This window comes from Dermacentor variabilis, unplaced genomic scaffold, assembly GCF_050947875.1.
Source record: "Dermacentor variabilis isolate Ectoservices unplaced genomic scaffold, ASM5094787v1 scaffold_13, whole genome shotgun sequence".
NCBI classification, from domain to species: Eukaryota; Metazoa; Arthropoda; class Arachnida; order Ixodida; family Ixodidae; genus Dermacentor; species Dermacentor variabilis.
The window spans coordinates 907,232-924,609 of record NW_027460291.1 but is presented as its reverse complement, the minus strand read 5'-3'; the positions used below and the strand labels follow the sequence as shown (position 1 = coordinate 924,609).

The following is a 17,378-nucleotide window of genomic DNA, read 5'->3' as shown; positions in this document are numbered from 1 at the left end:
CCCATCGAAATGCGGCCGCCGTGGCCGGGATTCGATCCCGCGACCTCGAGAAGTTAGAGTGATGCCTAAGTATTTATTCTGGTGAACTTTTGTTAGCATTGGTGCCGTTAATAAAGTACGGAAAGTCGTAAGCTTGTTTTTTCTTGTTATCGTCATACAAGCTGATTTAGTTGTGTTTATCGTCATTTGCCATCTTTTGCACCATTCATTTAGCTGGTCTACTGAGTTGCTAAGCGAAACATGATCTTCGTAGGTGTTAATTGTTTGGTTGATGATGCAGTCATCAGCAAAAAGTTTCATGTTTCAGTCAATATTTCTGGTTATGTCGTTAATGAAAATTAAAAATAACAGTGGCTCCAACACGGATCCTTGGGGGACGCCTGATGTGACAGGCACTGTCGCAGATTCCACATGCTGAAATAGTACGAATTGTGTCCGGTTTGTTAAGAAATCTGTTACCCAGTCTAAAATTTCCCCATTCCCAAAAAAACCACGCAATTTTGTTAATAATTTACTGTGGCATACGCGATCCAATGCTTTCGAAATGTCTAATAATAATATATCAGTCTGGCTAGAGTTGTTGATGTTATATGCGAGGTCATGCACAACTTCCGTGAGCTGCGTGACGGTTGACAATCCATGGCGGAATCCATGCTGGTGTGGCGTTAATAAGTTGTGAGTGTCAAGGAAGTTTGTTAGATGTTTAAGGATGATATGCTCGAGCATCTTGCAAGCGGTGCTAGTTAGCGATATTGGTCGATAATTAGAGGGCAATGAGGTGCCTCCTGTTTTGTGTATTGGGAGGATTTTCGCATTTTTCCAGTCGTCGGGTAAGGATGATTGTGATAGGGATTTTCGAAATGTGAGGCCCATGTATTGGCTGCACCACTCTGCGTATCTCTTTAGAAAATGGTTTGGAATATCATCTGGTCCGCATGATTTTTGAGGGTCAAGGGTGAGCAACATGTTAAGGGTACCCGCGTCAGATATGATTAAAGAATAAATAGAAAATGAGACATCCACCCGTTCGTAGCAATTGCTACAAAGGAAACCCATACGGGTTCCTCGAAAGAAAAGCCTCATAGTTGAAGAAAAATTCGTCCTGGTCCGGGACTCGAACCCGGGACCACCGCCTATCCGGGGCAGCCGCTCTACCAGCTGAGCTAACCAGGCGGCTAGCAGATGGCCGGGCGAAGTCGAAATTTGTCGACAACACGAAGCAAAGGCAAGAGATTGACGTAGTAATTTTTTCTTTTCTATGAGGCTTTTCTTTCGAGGAACCCGTATGGGTTTCCTTTGTAGCAATTGCTACGAACGGGTGGATGTCTCATTTTCCCTTTATTCATTGCTTCTCTCCACCTTGCGGGTTTCCGCAGAAATACTACGTCAAGATATGATTAAAGGATCGATGCGCGATGTTGAACTGCTACTCGAGTCTGACAGGTTACCGTTATCTTTAAATAACCACTCCGCTAAAGCTTCGTTTGAGACAAGTTCCAGCATGTATGTTAAATCTGCATATTTTTAAAGCGATTAGCGTCCTCCGGGTGCGTCCCTCATTTTTTTGTATATCCCGCTTTATCCCGTTTTTTTCTTCTTCATTGCGCCACCACATTGCATACAAGCTGGCGCCATCTATGACCATACCGGTTACGCCGCCAGTCTAGCTATGGCGAATCCTCTGTTTTTTGTACCCGGTATACGCTCGGTGGCACTTACTGGTGGTTGTTTACGAGCTCGTGCGGTCTACTAAGTATGATGTGACATCTTGTACGTTGGAAGGGATGCTGTAAAGCATACTGAAATGATTGAACTCCACATGGTCAGACCTTTGCGGTTGGTGAGGCCGGCGGAGGAACCAGTGCGACAGGCGCGCGCGTGTTTTTAACCTACCATCATTTTCGGAGATCAGATGTCTACATGTAAACATTCATTTCACCAATGTGCCCTCGTTGAAACACTTGCATTGCAGTTTGTCTAGACTGTGGTTTAATTTGAGTAGTTGAAGAAACGTTACGGGAGGATAGCAATAGCGTGGATGTCGTTCTCTTTTTACGGCAAACCTGGTAAATATTACTTGTAGATATATCGCGCCACTATTTCGCTAGTTAGACATGGTTTGCCCCCTCAGTAAAATGCTTTTAGTTAGCAATAACAGCATGCTACAAAACCCGCGAGGCAAACATTTTTTATTGTTATTATTCTTTCGGTGCATTCTCCTATAGGCAAACTCACCTGATTGCAGGAATCCTGTCACCTCTCAAAGCTGCAGCATTTTTTTTACTGTAGTGTCCATTGGGCATTACAGCCTTACAGAGCAAAACATCGGTGCTGAAGGAACAGCTTACGTATCAGGTTGCTTCGTAAACCACCGTGATCGCCGTTTTAAGTCCTAGCATCAGCCCCATACAGCAAGCCAAATGTTTTTCACTGTGTATTTCAAGTGCACGAGAACGGTACTGGTGGCTGTCAAAAGTATATTCAATATTGTCGCTTAGGTATTTCGGGTTTCAATTGAGAAATGTTGGTCATACAGTTGTTTCAGTTCCCCCGCCAAGCGAGGTGATGGTACTGTTCTTTTGTATTCATGCCGTATATGACATAGCAACAGGAAATCCATTGACACCGCTGCTATTCGCTGGGAATCAATGCAGCCGAGATGGTTCGCCAGCCACACATAAAACTATATCTGGTGATACATGCCACAGGATGAGCAGCGAAGAACACTGAGCAGCCAATAATGTCTGCTTTCTGTAGTTATTGCTGCAGCAAAAGACGACACAGTGTTTCCCCCTTGGCTTTGTATCAGCAGACAACTATTTCGAAAATCAACCTAAAACATCTCGAAATCATTCGACCCATGCGATGGCAACACATTCAAGCAGCACCGCGTCGGCGTGCACAGGCTAGAAAGAGAAGAGGCTCTCGATATGCTTGTTGACAGGCGTGCATTTCATTTTCGCCCGATGAAATCTTCTATAGGATGCATTTGTATCTCGCCTTTTCAAGCAATCTGTGGGTGCGCATGAACAACCTTTTTTACGCCGCTCTTAAATAAAAAAAATTGTCAGGTAGGCTATATCGGGAACACAGCCGCAGTGGGGTACGTGAAACGTATTGTGCGCGCTCATGAGGGTGTAGAGCCCTACGATGCAGAAAGGATGCAAGCAAATGCACGAATGACATTTATTCACGCATTTGAAAACTTATACGCTTATGATACAGCCAGTGGAGGACCGACGATGTAATCTTGCTCCCTCCCATAAAATAGTGGGTCTGCCATAGTTAAAGATGGTGGGCACGAATCGGCTACCCTTTGTCTTGCTGCCATTGTCTCTTCACGCTATTTATGGACCGTGCGTATCGAACGCGGGGCCACCATAGCCAAGCAATAAATTCTGCAATAAATTGCCAACTTGTAAGCTTTATAACTCCTGAGGAGCACATATGTTTGAGTTGGATGCATTATGTCTGCTATGGCCGAGGTGAGCTTTATTAAACACCATCACTTTCACTCGGATAGACAAATGGCTGCCGAGCCTCTCAACGCTGAGTGAGAGGCGGAACTTATTTCCGATTGCGTTATGCCTAGTTTGACAACGGCGCCATCTGTTCACGCGCCACATCCATGATCGTGTATTTCAATGATACGAAAGTATAAAGCGTAGGTAACAGTTGTAGGCAGTCCTTCCGTCATTTTTCTCTTCGGAATTGTTTTTAAAACCCCCTTGGATTCCTGTCCCATAGCGCAAAAAATTTACAGTATATTGATACGTGCACTTGTTTATCTTTTTCGGGTGACCACCTTTGACCGTCTAACAAACTTATCGCTAAGCGGCACGCACCCGCATGTATCTGAAGTTTCTCGAAAGTTATTGATGGTTCTATCTGCTGTCTGTCGTCAGAGAAGCTTGTGTAATCTGATTGCATGTTCGACGTCAGTTGTGTAGAACGTTCTGGAAGACACGTGGGCACCAGCGATTACTCTGGAACATTCGACGACTCTTGTATAAAAACCGACGCTCTTGATCAGCAGATCAGATTTTCGACGGTAGCCGACTGTGTTCGCCGCTGTCGTTTTTTGAGTGTAGGCTGTTTTTGAAGGCACAGGTTCATCCAATAAAAGGGGGTGAACCCTCCCAAAAAGCAGGTTCCCCCAAAAAGACGGCGTCGCCCCTTGTAAGTTGGAGGTTGCGTAATGTCGAGTTTCGATGACCTGTTAGAGCTACTTAAGTTGAAGCGAGAAGCCGACGAAGCATTCGCTTCCCACTGCCAGCGCTTTTCCCTATAGCATCGTCCGAGTGCGGGCAATGCTATCAGCGGCCGGTGCGGAGTGCACGCAAAAACGTGGCTGGCCTCTCGTAATTCGTGCCGCCGACGTGAAGATATCGTCGACGTACAGCCTTCGTCAAAAACTTGACCCCGCTGTGAACGGAGCGGCTGCGCTCCGCTATCGCGGCGCTGGCACCGCTCCTCGCTTGCGCCGAGGATAAAGAGGGCGAGGAAAGCATGTCTCTTGCTCTCAAGCATGCTTTGATAACGGGGCTCGTGAAAACTAGTGCAACGTCCGTTCTGCCAGCTGCGAGGTCGGGTTGCGGCCACCGTGGTACGGCGCTTCGTGCGAGTAAATCCGGTGGCCTGGACGAAACTGCCCGGCTTCCATGCAGCGCATTATAGTATAAAAATTGTCCTAATCATCGAAATTACCTATTACAACTTTATCCTACACATTCATTGCCGAGAACCTTCACAAGAGGCTTTTGGATAAACATTTGAAATATGTTGCTGAGTGCGACGAAAACTAAAGATGAAAAATACGCTAACATCTGTTAGTGCTGTCTAGCGTTTTTCTAGGTTTTCTTGTAATATGCGGGCAACTAAATCATGGTTCGTTTAAAAAAGAAAAGAAGCTGTAATTTCGACTACAAAGGCTCTCTTCGGAAAGGGCCTGTAACCACCGTTACATTATTTCAAACACGTTGACCACACTTCTCCATTAAGGGACGACCAAACGAGTGCGTTTGACGTTGAAGTTCATTAATTAAGCGCAAAGTGCGATTATAAAAACTTTTCGGGACTAGAAGACGCATGCCCTGCCTGAGTAGCTGATAGAGTTAGACCCATTCCCTCGGCATTTTGCAAAGTGCCCACTACCTCGCCTTTTTTATATTGACACGTGTACTTCTTTATCTTTATCCGGCGACCACTTCTCACCGCCTAACAAATGTCATCGCACAGCGCAGGACGCGCCTGCATGCAAAAGAAGTTTCTGGAATGTTATCGATGGTTCCGTCCACTGTCTTTCACCGCAACTTGTGTAATGTGATTGCATGTATGCGCGACGCGAATAGTGCAGAACTTTGTGGAAGACACGCAGGTCCCAACGGTTACTCTGCAACATTCGACGACTGATCTATAAAAGCGGACGCGCTTGACCCGCTGATCAGATTTTCGACAATCGCCTACCGTGTTCGCCGCTATCGTGCTATAAGTGTAGCCTGTTTTTGTGGGCACAGGTTCGCCCAATAAAAGTTTTGTCTTTCACATTATTGCTACTGTGTTCTTGAACGTCACCACCACATGCCAATGTCTTCGTGCAGACTGCCTGATTGTCGTTAGGGCCCACACTGATACACACTTGAGGCCAGTTTAAGTTCATCCCATTTGCAGTGGGCATCGCGCGTTTCAATCGCGTAAAGTTGACCAGGGCCTCGGGATTATAGGATTCCTGCATATTGAAGGCGTCACACCGGCGGTGCTACTACGGTCACGGGTTCACTGGAAGAAGTATTTTTGATATAGTTTTCTGAGGTATTGTTCGTCTCTACGAGAAAGGACTTCACAGGCAGTTTTAAATAATGGGTTATACGTTGCGTCCTTTAACCAGAGACCTTGGCTAGTTTACAGTAAAGCACATGGGCAAGCTGCAATTGTTCGGGGCAACCACAGACGAAGCCACACTCAATAACTTGAAGGCATGTTCCCCCCTGTGATTTCGTCGAGATATGCAGGTGCCACCCGGAAGGTTATGCTCTTAATTTGGTACTTGTGACATTCATGATTACAAATACGAGATGCAACTGTGGCACTTTATTTAATACGTCATTAAGCTGCTGCAGTAAGATCTTAGCTTCGGTCCTCGCAAAGTGTCCATGTTCGAGCATGCGCAGGACTACTCTTAGCGTCGTTCCTTTAATTTGGTCCCCGGGAAACAGTAACTGATGATTACGATACTTAAAATTGTGAAATTTGAGTGTATAGCGTTTGACAGCGGTCGCCAGAGACCTCCGCTTGCTCATCCAGCATGCGCTGCAAACGGCATGCTAGCCGGTCGGGTGGCTTCCGCTTCGCCACCGTCGCGTTCGCGCCGCGCTCGCCGCAGTTGTTTTTCACGAGCGCTGGTATCAAACGACGCTTGAGCGTAGGACACGCTTCCCTCACCCTCTTTATCCTCGACGCAAGAGAGCAGCGGCGCGCCCCGACGGCGCCACGATAGCGGAACGCAGCTTCTCCACGGCTGTTCACAGCGGGTTCAAGTTTTGTGACCAAAACTGTACGTGCCATGAAGCCATATTATTCGTCGCCGACTCCCAAATTTATCAAAATGAAATATTTCCTCATTCAAGTTTGCTTCTTTCGATTGCCCAATAATTCAGAAAATTCAGCAGCCCCTTTCAGTCTACGAAAAGTCGATCGGCCACTGTGCTTATTTGCATAAAAGGTCGAAGTTCAATACAAAGAAATTCGATATAACAAAGTGAGTGGCCCATTTTGCCTACTTCATTATGTTCAGGTTTCACTACTGTGCTGTCTAAGAAGGCGAATCTTTTGATAATACGGACTTGATCATACGTGGCTAGCCAGAAACGCAACATAGAGTCGACATGAGAGACGGTAGTGTAATAACTCGTTTATACCAGATGCACATCATTGTGATTTATAATTTGTTCCATCGCTGCAGTAACAAAGTAGAGCAGAATCTTCAGCGTCACTGCTTAACATAAAAAACTATGGAACGTATTAAATTTACGGGCATGCTAAATATTCAGAAATATGTTTTTATCATATCAACTAGTTATGGACAATTCAAAAGCTTTTCTCTCACAAAGATACTTCCTTCAATTAGAAATCTTGCACCAGGTCGCATCTCGGACCCCAGAAAATAGCTTTACTAGGCTTCAAACCTGTCCATAACAAATTTGTAGCTATAACAATAGGATTAAATGGTAGCGAATATTCATATGGGTGTAAGTAGATGCTTTGACGTAGTAGTTATGCGGAAACCCGCAAGGTGGAGAGAAGTAATGAATAAAGGGAAAATCAGACATCCACCCGTTCGTAGCAATTGCTAGAAAGGAAACCCATACGGGTTCCTCGAAAGGAAAGCCTCATAGTTGAAGAAAAATTCGTCCTGGTCCGGGACTCGAACCCGGGACCACCGCCTTTCCGGGGCAGCCGCTCTACCATCTGAGCTAACCAGGCGGCTAGCAGATGGCAGAGCGAAGTCGAATTTGTCGACAACACGAAGCAAAGGCAAGAGTTTGACGTAGTAGTTATGCGGAAACCCGCAAGGTGGAGAGAAGTAATGAATAAAGGGAAAATCAGACATCCACCCGTTCGTAGCAATTGCTAGAAAGGAAACCCATACGGGTTCCTCGAAAGGAAAGCCTCATAGTTGAAGAAAAATTCGTCCTGGTCCGGGACTCGAACCCGGGACCACCGCCTTTCCGGGGCAGCCGCTCTACCATCTGAGCTAACCAGGCGGCTAGCAGATGGCAGAGCGAAGTCGAATTTGTCGACAACACGAAGCAAAGGCAAGAGTTTGACGTAGTAGTTATGCGGAAACCCGCAAGGTGGAGAGAAGTAATGAATAAAGGGAAAATCAGACATCCACCCGTTCGTAGCAATTGCTAGAAAGGAAACTTATGGGTTTCCTTTCTAGCAATTGCTACGAACGGGTGGATGTCTGATTTTCCCTTTATTCAAGTAGATGCTTTGTATAGAATGCGCATAGACACCCTGCATTGGGGTTGTTAATCTTTTAAGTGATTGCTGATGTTCACGCGCATGTCCTTATTGCAGGGTGTTATCAGAGAAATTGGTGCTGGAAAAGTGGAATACAGGGTGCAAACCCAAAAAAGTGCCATTTTAGCACCACTAACACTGTTATGTTTAGTGTGTATAAACATAGTTAAATCCGGACGTTTATCTTCTATTTAGCACAACTCATTTAGCATAACTTAATTTTAGCATAACTCACGCATGTGGACATATCTTTTAGCGCCAGGTCTGCTCAGAAGTAAGTATCCTAGGATTTATGCAGCCCATTTTAAACGTCACTGCTTCCGGCTTGCGACTCTGGGGCACTTTAAAGCTAAACTGCGTAGGAGAGCTCCACATACAGACAGAAAAACTTTATTCATAGCAAGTGAGTTTGGACTCCTCTGTGTCCCTGGACCACCGCACGGTCCCACACTACGTCGCAACGTTCATGTTGCTTTTGTTCATGACGTCTGCAGCCCGAGCCACCGCAGTAAGCTGCGATGCCGTGTCCATAGACGAGAGCAGGACCTCCTAGTCCTCCCAGCATGAGATTTTGGCTGTCCCTGCGGGGGAGGATCAGCAGGGCAGCCAAAAAGGATGTGGGAGAGTGTGGCCTGATGGTCGCCACATAGGGAGCACGTGGGAGAGATGCCACAGTAGTGGCATAGCAGCTGAGGGGATGGGAGAGAGCGGTCTGGAGGCGGCTCTAGATTATCGGTTGGCAGTGGGTCAGGCAAGGTTGGGAGGAGGGTAAGTCCGACTGTCCAAACGGGATACTTGCGTGAGCTCCGCAAAACTGTCCGCCCGCTCCCTCGAGAAACCCGGATCGAGGCTGTCATGAGCCCGGTAAATTAAACCACGGGCCAATTTATCGCAGCCTCGTTTCCGTGGTTCCCAGAGTGAGCCGGCACCCACCGGAGCTCTGCCCCGCGTGGTAATTCTGGGTGCGGGCGTTCAACAAGTTCTAGGCAGGGATGTCAATGCTGCCTCTGGCAAAGTTATACAAAGCAGGCTTTGAATTGCTAAAGATGTATTCAGCATCCGAAAGGGCAAGTGCTAAGGCGATGGGGGTCTCCTATGCCTCCTCAGGTGTAGAGCCCGAGGGAAGATGGTGAGTTAGGGGTCGGGGTAGGGTTGGGTTGTAAGCAACTGCTACAGCTTCATGCGTTGTACATGCGGGGTCTACCTAAATGGCTTTATCGACTTGTCCGTAATACTTGTGGAGGGCATTTGCACAAGCTACGCGGCGAGAGGTGTGATGCAGGGGATGGACGTTTCGAGGAAGGGCTTCTTTACTACAAGGGGTGTATGAATGTGCTGAGGAATGGCTATAAGGGTTCATTGATTAGCGGGTATGTTGACGCGAAGGAAGGCAAGGATATGGCGGCCAGTGGCGCTGGCGGCAAGTCTTAAGTACGGCGTCTGAAGGTGCGCGTCAACTAGTTCAGGAAGCGTGTTATGTATGCCTAGTGCAAGGAGTTTGGCTGTGCTAGTATTGTGGGGTAGGTTTAGGGCTGCCTTAGTTGCAAGGCGGATCATGGCGTTGACGCACTCGGTTTCCGTGCGGCTCAGCTTGAGATATGGAGTGGCGTACAGAATGCGGCTAAGCGTAAAAGCATGTACACCTATCATGTTATCTGCTTCGTCTAAACCATTGTGAAGGGAAGATACGCGGCGTAGAAGCTGCAACACTGATTGCCTGGAGGCCTTGAGTGTTTTAAGGGTATGTGCATTGCAACCGGAATCCTGCAGGTAGAGGCCAAAGATGCGCAGGGTGGGAATGAGGGGGATCCTTCTAAAGTGATTTGGATGGGTGAGTTAGCGGCAGATTTTGGTCTAATTAGGAGGAGCACGGACTTGGAGGGGCAACACTCGAGTCCGATAGATGATACGTGAGTGGAGATCGTGTCGGCTGCTAATTGTAGAGTTTTCTCAATTTCCCCGTGAGAGCCATGAGTGGTCCATGTGGTGATATCATCAGCGTATAGTGTATGTTTGAGGTGTGGAATGAGATTGAGCGTCTGGCTAAGGGGATGAGAGCAATATTTAATAGAAGGGGGGAGAGGACAGCGCCTTGAGGGGTTCCAAACTCGCCGAGTGTATAAGGGGGTGTGCTGAGCTAATCAATGTGCAAAGAGGCAGTGCGGCCAGAGAGGAAGGCGCGAACGTAGTTGTAGGTTTTAGGGCCTACCTACAGTGTCTGGAGTTCCCGTAAGACGGCAGCGTGTCGAATTCTGTCAAATGCCTTAATGAGGTCAACCGCCAGGATAGCTTTAGTAAGTTAGGGGATGATATCATCAAGCACATCGTGCGTAAATTGAAGTAGGGCATCGTGCGCAGATAGATGCGCACGAAAGCCCGCCAAACTATGGAGGAAAATGTGATTTTCTTCCATGCACGTTGTCAGTAGAGCAAGGATAACGTGCTAAAAGGCCTTGCCGAGACATGATGTAAGAGAAATGGGGCGGATGTTCTCGAGGGTGATGGGCTTGTGGGGTTTTGGGATAAATATGATTTTTCCATGCTTCCAGGAGGCAGGGATGGTACCTGCCTCCCAGCACTCGGTAAAATAGATAACTAGGTGAGATATGGAGACATCATCAAGATTTCGGATAGCAGCATTCGTAATTTGGTCTTCCCCAGGTTCGGTATTGCGCAATTTCAATAGGGCTGCACGAAATTCAGATTCTCTAATAGGAACGTCAAGCTGTGGTTGGGGTGAGCCTGCGTACTCGGGATGTTTCCAAGGGGGACCTGGGGTGGTATAGGTGCATTTAACTTGAGCGAGGAAGGCGTCGGTATCGTGCCAATGGTTATGAGTGAGGCTACGAATGCTAAGACGCGTCCCAGTCTTAAATTGCGTGGGATCGAGCATGTGGCGTAATAGGTGCCAAGCGCGGGTTGTGGAGAGATTGCGTCGGAGGCCTTAACAAACCTGAGCCCAATTAGCTTTGAAAAGAGTAGCACTATGGTGTTCTATTTGGGATTGAAACTGGGTAAGTTTGAATTTTAGTTTCCTGTTGTGCTTTTCAGTTCTCCACCTTCGCGTTATGTTGTCTTGAGCTTCAAGAAGGTGGGCGAGCTTACTGCCGATAACGGGGGTGAATGAATGAATGAGTCTGACCGCCGACGTCGCCCGTTACGTCAAGAAAAAAAAATCTGGGGTAGTATTTAGCTAAACACGTTGAAGGGCTAGTTGGTGCATAGCTTTAAAAAATGAAGCACCAACGGTAACGGCAAACAAAGAAGGAACAAAAGACAGGACAGGGCGCTTCCTGTCTTTTGTTCCTTGTTTGTGTGCCGTTACCGTTGGCGCTTCATTTTTTGAAAGACAGTATCGAGTGTTTGGGTATGTTGGCCAATGTCTTTCTGTAACTGAGTAGTCCAGGTGTCTAGGTCGAAGGGGGCCTGTGCTGGCTGCGCTTGCGTAAATTTGCGGAGCTGGTCGCAATTAGTGTGCCTAGCCGTAAGTTTGCGCTGAGATCGGGGATAGTTCACCGCGATGCGAATTAGGTGGTGGTCGCTGCCTTGTGTGGCTTACGTTCTTTCCCACTGTAGGTGAGCCAAGTTTCTACCAAGCGTGAGGTCTGGGATAGTGTCGGCAGTAACACTGTTACCAACCCGCGTAGGTAGGCTAAAATCATTAAAGATGGTCAGGTGAAGCAATAGCGTTTCACTGCATAAAACTCTGCCTCTGTGGTTGGTGCGTCGATAGCTCCAGTCCACGTGAGCGCAGTTAAAGTCGCCGGCACCCAGTAGGGGGTTTGATCCGGCCATTTGGGTTACTGATATCAGGAGTGGAGGGAATAGCTGAATAGGCTGTCGTGGGAGAAGATAGCAGTTAAGAATGAACAGGGATATTGTGCAGGGGTGAGGCGTAAAATTTCAATGAAGGTGTGAGCGATAGGGGAGGTAATGTCGTGCTCCGCGTAATGCAAGGTGTTACAGACGTATGTAACCACCGGAGGAAGATCAGTGGAGCCAGAGGGGATAAAAGCGTATCCTGGCAGCTGCCTGCGAACATTGGCATCCTGGATAGCGATAATGTCTGGTGGGGACAAAGAATTGGCGATAATCTGCTGCAGAGGTTCACGCTTTCGCCGAAAGCCCCTACAATTCCATTGAATAATTTGTGCGGAATTATGGTGCTTTGGACGTGCCATGTCGAAGGGTGGCAGGGCGAATGAGGAGTGCAGAAGGGGGGACGGCGGGAGGAGAGGCTGTTGAGAGTCCAGGAATAAGATTAGCTAAACGCTCCTAAACCTTGGCCAAGATTCTAGACATGACCCTATCCATTACACCGGTAATGGTAGCTTCATTCATAGTCTGGCACTTTACGAGACTACGACCTGTGCAGTAATGCGCTCTGTGAACTTGGCTTCTAGGTGTTGGGCGAGGTCCTGCAATTTGGCTTCAAGGTATGTTGAGCTGGCCTCTCATCAAGCCTCCTCTTTTTCTGAGGAGGTTGGTCGGATAGGGTGAATGAAGAAGGAGGGGGTGGAGTGGTGGTAGAGCAGGGGTGGAGGTAGAGAGGCCTGCCTTGACCTGCCTTACCTAATCCCGCAGAGCCTTCACGTCCGTGTCCTGGGAGGTCATGATGTTCATCTTAGCAGCCTTGGAAGCCCATGTAGAGGTAGACGAGAGGGTTGTGCTAAGCGGGGGAAAGTCCTTCTTAGTAGGACACTGTGTCTTCTGGGGTGGTGGGCTGCGTCATTTGGTGGTGGCATTCCTTGCCTTGCTCGAGCCGGTGCCCGGGAGGTGCTGCCCCCACAGAGAATGCAGATCGGGATGCAGGAGGGAAGATCTTGCGGCTCATCCTTGTCCCCGCACGGCGGACAGAGACCGCTCTTGGGGTGGGGGCACACGTCGTATCTGTGGCCCGGCCGATAACAGTTTGTGCGCGCGTCTGGACTTCGCTTGTACGCCATGCATCTATACACTACAATCATGTAGCGTATGGTGTGAGGGACGGTACTATGCGCAAATATGATTAATATGGAAAGCGTCCTACCCATTCGGCGGGCTGCGATATTATCAGCTACCAGGTTGCGAGTCTGGAGGTACTGTAGCAACTCTTCCGGTGTTTCCGCCCAGTAGGCTCGCAAGATGACTCTGCGCGCAGCAGGGGGCGGCGGTGCGATGTAGGCGGCGACGGGGTAACTGGTCTCTTGAAGGACCACTTCCTTGAGTTGGACGAGGTGACGGGGCGTTGACTCTTGAGGTGTAGCGACCGTGAAGGTGTTATTCGTAGGGTGGATCCGGAGGTGAAACTTTCCTAGGTCTCGGTCAGTGGTGGTGACTCACAGAACTTGCATGAGCGGCTGCGCCATGGTTCCGTTCAAAGCGAGGCCTCCTCTATGTCGGAAAACTACCATTATAGAGCCGGGAGGGAGTGAAGCAAGTTACTTACTTCACAGTGCGATTGTGTGCGTCACGCGCAGCTGTTGTTGTTGAGCTGCAGAAGGGCAGCGAATTGGGCGAGTTGGTGTTCCATGGTAACAATAAAGTTCAAACAGCGCTAGACGACAGGACCAGAAAGAGGAGGAGACCATGTTTCTCTCCTCCGCGCCGTGTTTGTCTCCTCCTCTTTCTGGTCATGTCGTCTAGCGCTGTTTGAATTTTATTGTTGAGCGCGGTATGGTCGGCTTGTAGGTCGCCAGGGCAGCGTCAGCCGAAGCACCGACCGCGGACGCGGTAGGCTCAGCTCGAACAGGATCTGCATGAGGAGGCACAACCAGCGTTTCCGTGCTTGGTTTGCCTCCCTTGTACGCGCGGAGTATCGTGGTCCACTCAGGTACGTCTGAACGTTGTCGGGTCGAGGTCTTCACCCTGCAAGTGCACCTCTATGGCGGTTGGGGGTGAGTGCGCTACCAGTGATAAGATAAGCCTCTAGCGAGGCAAGACCCAGCGCGGCGGCTGGCCAGGAGCAGACTTTCCGACATTGTTACGGCCCAAATGGTTCTGATGTAGGCTTAGCGGTCTGCAGCTCTTCAAATGGATGGGATTCGTGCGTATACCGTGGTGACTGGCACACACAGCCAGAGCTCCACAAGCGTTTTTGCGTGGTGGCAACGCGGAGTGTTGGCGTGGTCGGTATTGAATGCCAGTCAAAAACTAGCCATCAACACAGCCTGCGTCGGACCCTCGAAGCGATCCAATTACCAGGGCGTCAGCGAGGAAGCGCTGCCGCACACAGGCAGAGTCGTCGCAACATAAAAGAACGTGGGTCGGGTATAGCGGAGAGTATACAAGCACTAAACTCAGATACAGCAAAGCGTTGGATAGATTTAACCTAGAGGCAATCCCATAACCCTATACCCTCGATAGGTGTGAGAAGTCCCTTGATACAGCTTGGTTGCCTTTGCTCTATGAGTTACTCAGAGAGAAAGTTCGCTTAGTGACCTTCGTGGCAATAAACACACAGCTTAGAAGGCTACAAACGTACCCAATGATAACATCCACAAGGCTTGTCACGGTGCAGCATAGCCTGAGATGCTGTTGTCCCATTAAACATGAAATACACACATTTACAGTACCCAAAAACAAGATTGCTTCTTATCATAATGGTGCAGATATTGCTGTGTAAGACATAGAGTGACTTATGGTTGTTCTTTTGCACTTCTAGGACACCCAGCCAACGGGTACATCATAAAAATACTCCATATACGCCATGGAAACTAGAACATGCGATGTGCCATCAGCACTTTTGTTGACTGCGGCTGTTTTGTCTATCGCCTGGACACTAAAGAGGAGGTACCAGCATCGTCTATTCCGAAGATACGGGATTCCTGGTCCACAACCCAATTTCTTTTTTGGAAACTGGATGCAGCTCAAACAGGATCGGCTTAGGGTAGGTGAAGAGTAGTCATTTACCTTGGTTTTTTGCTATTGCGAGCGTCGCATAGGAAGTTCACCGAAAGTTACGATACTCCCATATGCGAAATATGAGCGCAGCTCTATACGTGTTTTCATACCGCGATATATTGAGGCATCGCACCGATCTACGCACCGACTGGCAGAGCCGCGATTCGCGGCGCTATATGTAGACCGGCCACACAGTGGCCACTTCCCGGCGTTTGCAGCTTATTCAACCGTAATCTTTAACGGGAAACGCTTGCCGCGAAGAATGTGCGCGAAGACGAGCTTTTTGATTCTTTTCTTTCCCCTGGATGGCCAGCGCCGCCGCTGCGCGCCTGCGCGGATCTAGGCGGCATCTGATGGCGTTTGAAGGCGGCGTCCTCCGCTTTCGTCCTCGCGCTCTCTTCGCTACCGCAGTAGTCTTCTGCTTTTCTCCTCGCTTTCCTCCTCCGCTTTCCGTTTCATGCTTTCACTGTAACTTCACCTTCCGCTTTCCTCCTCGCGCTCTCTTTGCTATCGCCTTCTATTCCCAGCTGCGCTCCACGTTCACTCGGTTGCGCCGACGAGGCACGCCGATGCTCAGCGTAGGAACGGGCACCTAAGAGCTGCGCTCCACAACCACAACCTCGCCTGAATCCACAAACCACAGCAAAGTTGTGTTTGTACAGTGCCAGCTGCAGAGACCGTCTATCCTTGATATGGCGTCATCGTAATTTCACTGAAAGGGCCCATGACGTGGTGGACCAATATATTGGAGTTTTGCATAGCCCCCGATAATTTGCGACTAGGGTGGCCTAACTCAGAAGTTCAGGATCTTTACAGGTTCTGATTAAGCAAGAATGTTGCTGTTTCTCCAGAACCGCGAAGCAACAAGTGTTATAGCATATTAGTATGCAGCTATACAGTTAGGATAGCAGTTTTATTGGCTTTTTAAACTAGTAAACATTCGTTTACAGCTCAATTAACAAACATGTTGTCACGCGCGCGGAAGTAATGACGAACACACGTCACTCGATGACCACGGACACTCGATGTCAAAACGCTGAAGTGAGGAAACGCGGCAGCAGCAGCGAGCGCATTGATTTTTGTGCTGCCTCTCGATTCAATGTGAACTAAGCCGCAAGAACACCGAGCACACAAAGTTATAAGCCGTATCATAGACGGGGCACTGTGACAGCCAAGTGACAATAAGAAAATCCGCAGCCAGGAAATGTGTACGTAAAACGAAAAAAAGAACGTTACGAGCCATTTCGCGTAAGTGCCGAACATCTCTCCGCCACCAGTTTAAACTATGATCCCATGCAATGGTAATTGAAATTGCACTGGTCGCTGGAGGCGTGTGGCGTGCGACAAGCAGGTTGGTCGCACCGATTGCGGCGATCTGCACAATTGTTGCACTCCGCTACCAAAGAAAAAAGAGAAACAAATGCGACGGGGCAAGACCAGTCAAAATTTCACCGAAAGCTATTTCGCGATTTCTTCTACAGGCACTGCACTCTAAATGCAAAGAGTTCCGGAAACCCTCTTTGAAAGAGTATCAGCTTATCCCCTTTTCCAGGATAGATCGGTCACTTTTAAGTGAGAGCAAAATAACTTCTCTCGACAGAATTTTGCTACTCCACTGCAAGTAATTGCTAGTATTTTTCCTCAGAGTGATAATACTCTCGCCCCACAAGAGTAATAGTACTCCCCCAGATTGAGTGTTCCTACTCCTCCAAACCGAGTACTCTTACTTCTCCAAACCTAGTGTTTCTACACCCCCAAACAGAGTCCTTGTACTCCTCCTAACAGAAAGATTGTTCTTCTTGAGAAAAGAGTGATAGTACTCTTCCCAGTAGTGTAACAGCACTCACCATGCAGAGCCATGATCATGTTAGCAGGGATTCTCACTGCTTGCATGTGGGGAATATTTGATTCCTCCACAAGCAGCTCCTTACCATATGCTTGCTGAATTCGGCTTAATCTGTTGTCGCGGAGTTACTCAAATGAAACATCTTTTTTTCATTGAAAAGGTTAAAATCTTTATATCTCAATGACAAGACAAACCGAATAATATTTAGAGAATCATAATGACACGTGCATAAAATAAGATTACGATGATGCCCATGAATTTTACGACACATCTTGTAATAAAACACAAGTAAGTGCTCTATCTTTCATCACTATTGCAGTGTAGAAATATCCTTTATTTGCAATTGGCTCCATCTTTTCAAAAATATAGTATACATGGGAAAGTTAAGCATAGGACAAACGTGCGCAACCTCACAAAATATTGGCACTACGATGCGCCACATTATCGGCCAGCAAATGCATTTCTAGCACAAAACGCACACACATTAATGGCAGAGGTTACCAGATGAGTTGCCGAGCACGAGGCCGATAACGTAGATAAATTGTGCAAGAAACATTCTTTCGTGCTATATTCTAAAACAGCAGCTCATTTGATAACGTCGTCTGCAAGGTATGGATGTTCCTGA

At 48.0% G+C, this 17,378-nt stretch overlaps 1 protein-coding gene across 6 annotated transcripts in view; it reads left to right on the top strand.

Annotated features, from left to right (window-relative positions):
* Positions 1-17,378, top strand: part of LOC142566701 (cytochrome P450 3A4-like) — a 139,034-nt gene that overhangs the window by 31,669 nt on the left and 89,987 nt on the right. For 4 of the 6 annotated variants that reach the window (XM_075677537.1, XM_075677534.1, XM_075677535.1 and 1 more), the window contains one exon: positions 14,669-14,893. The exons of the other annotated variants lie outside the window; for them this stretch is intronic. In XM_075677537.1, coding sequence (XP_075533652.1) covers positions 14,714-14,893 — 180 coding nt within the window. In that variant the 5' untranslated portion in view covers positions 14,669-14,713. The remainder of the gene's footprint in view (positions 1-14,668; positions 14,894-17,378) is intronic. 6 annotated transcript variants of the gene reach the window in all.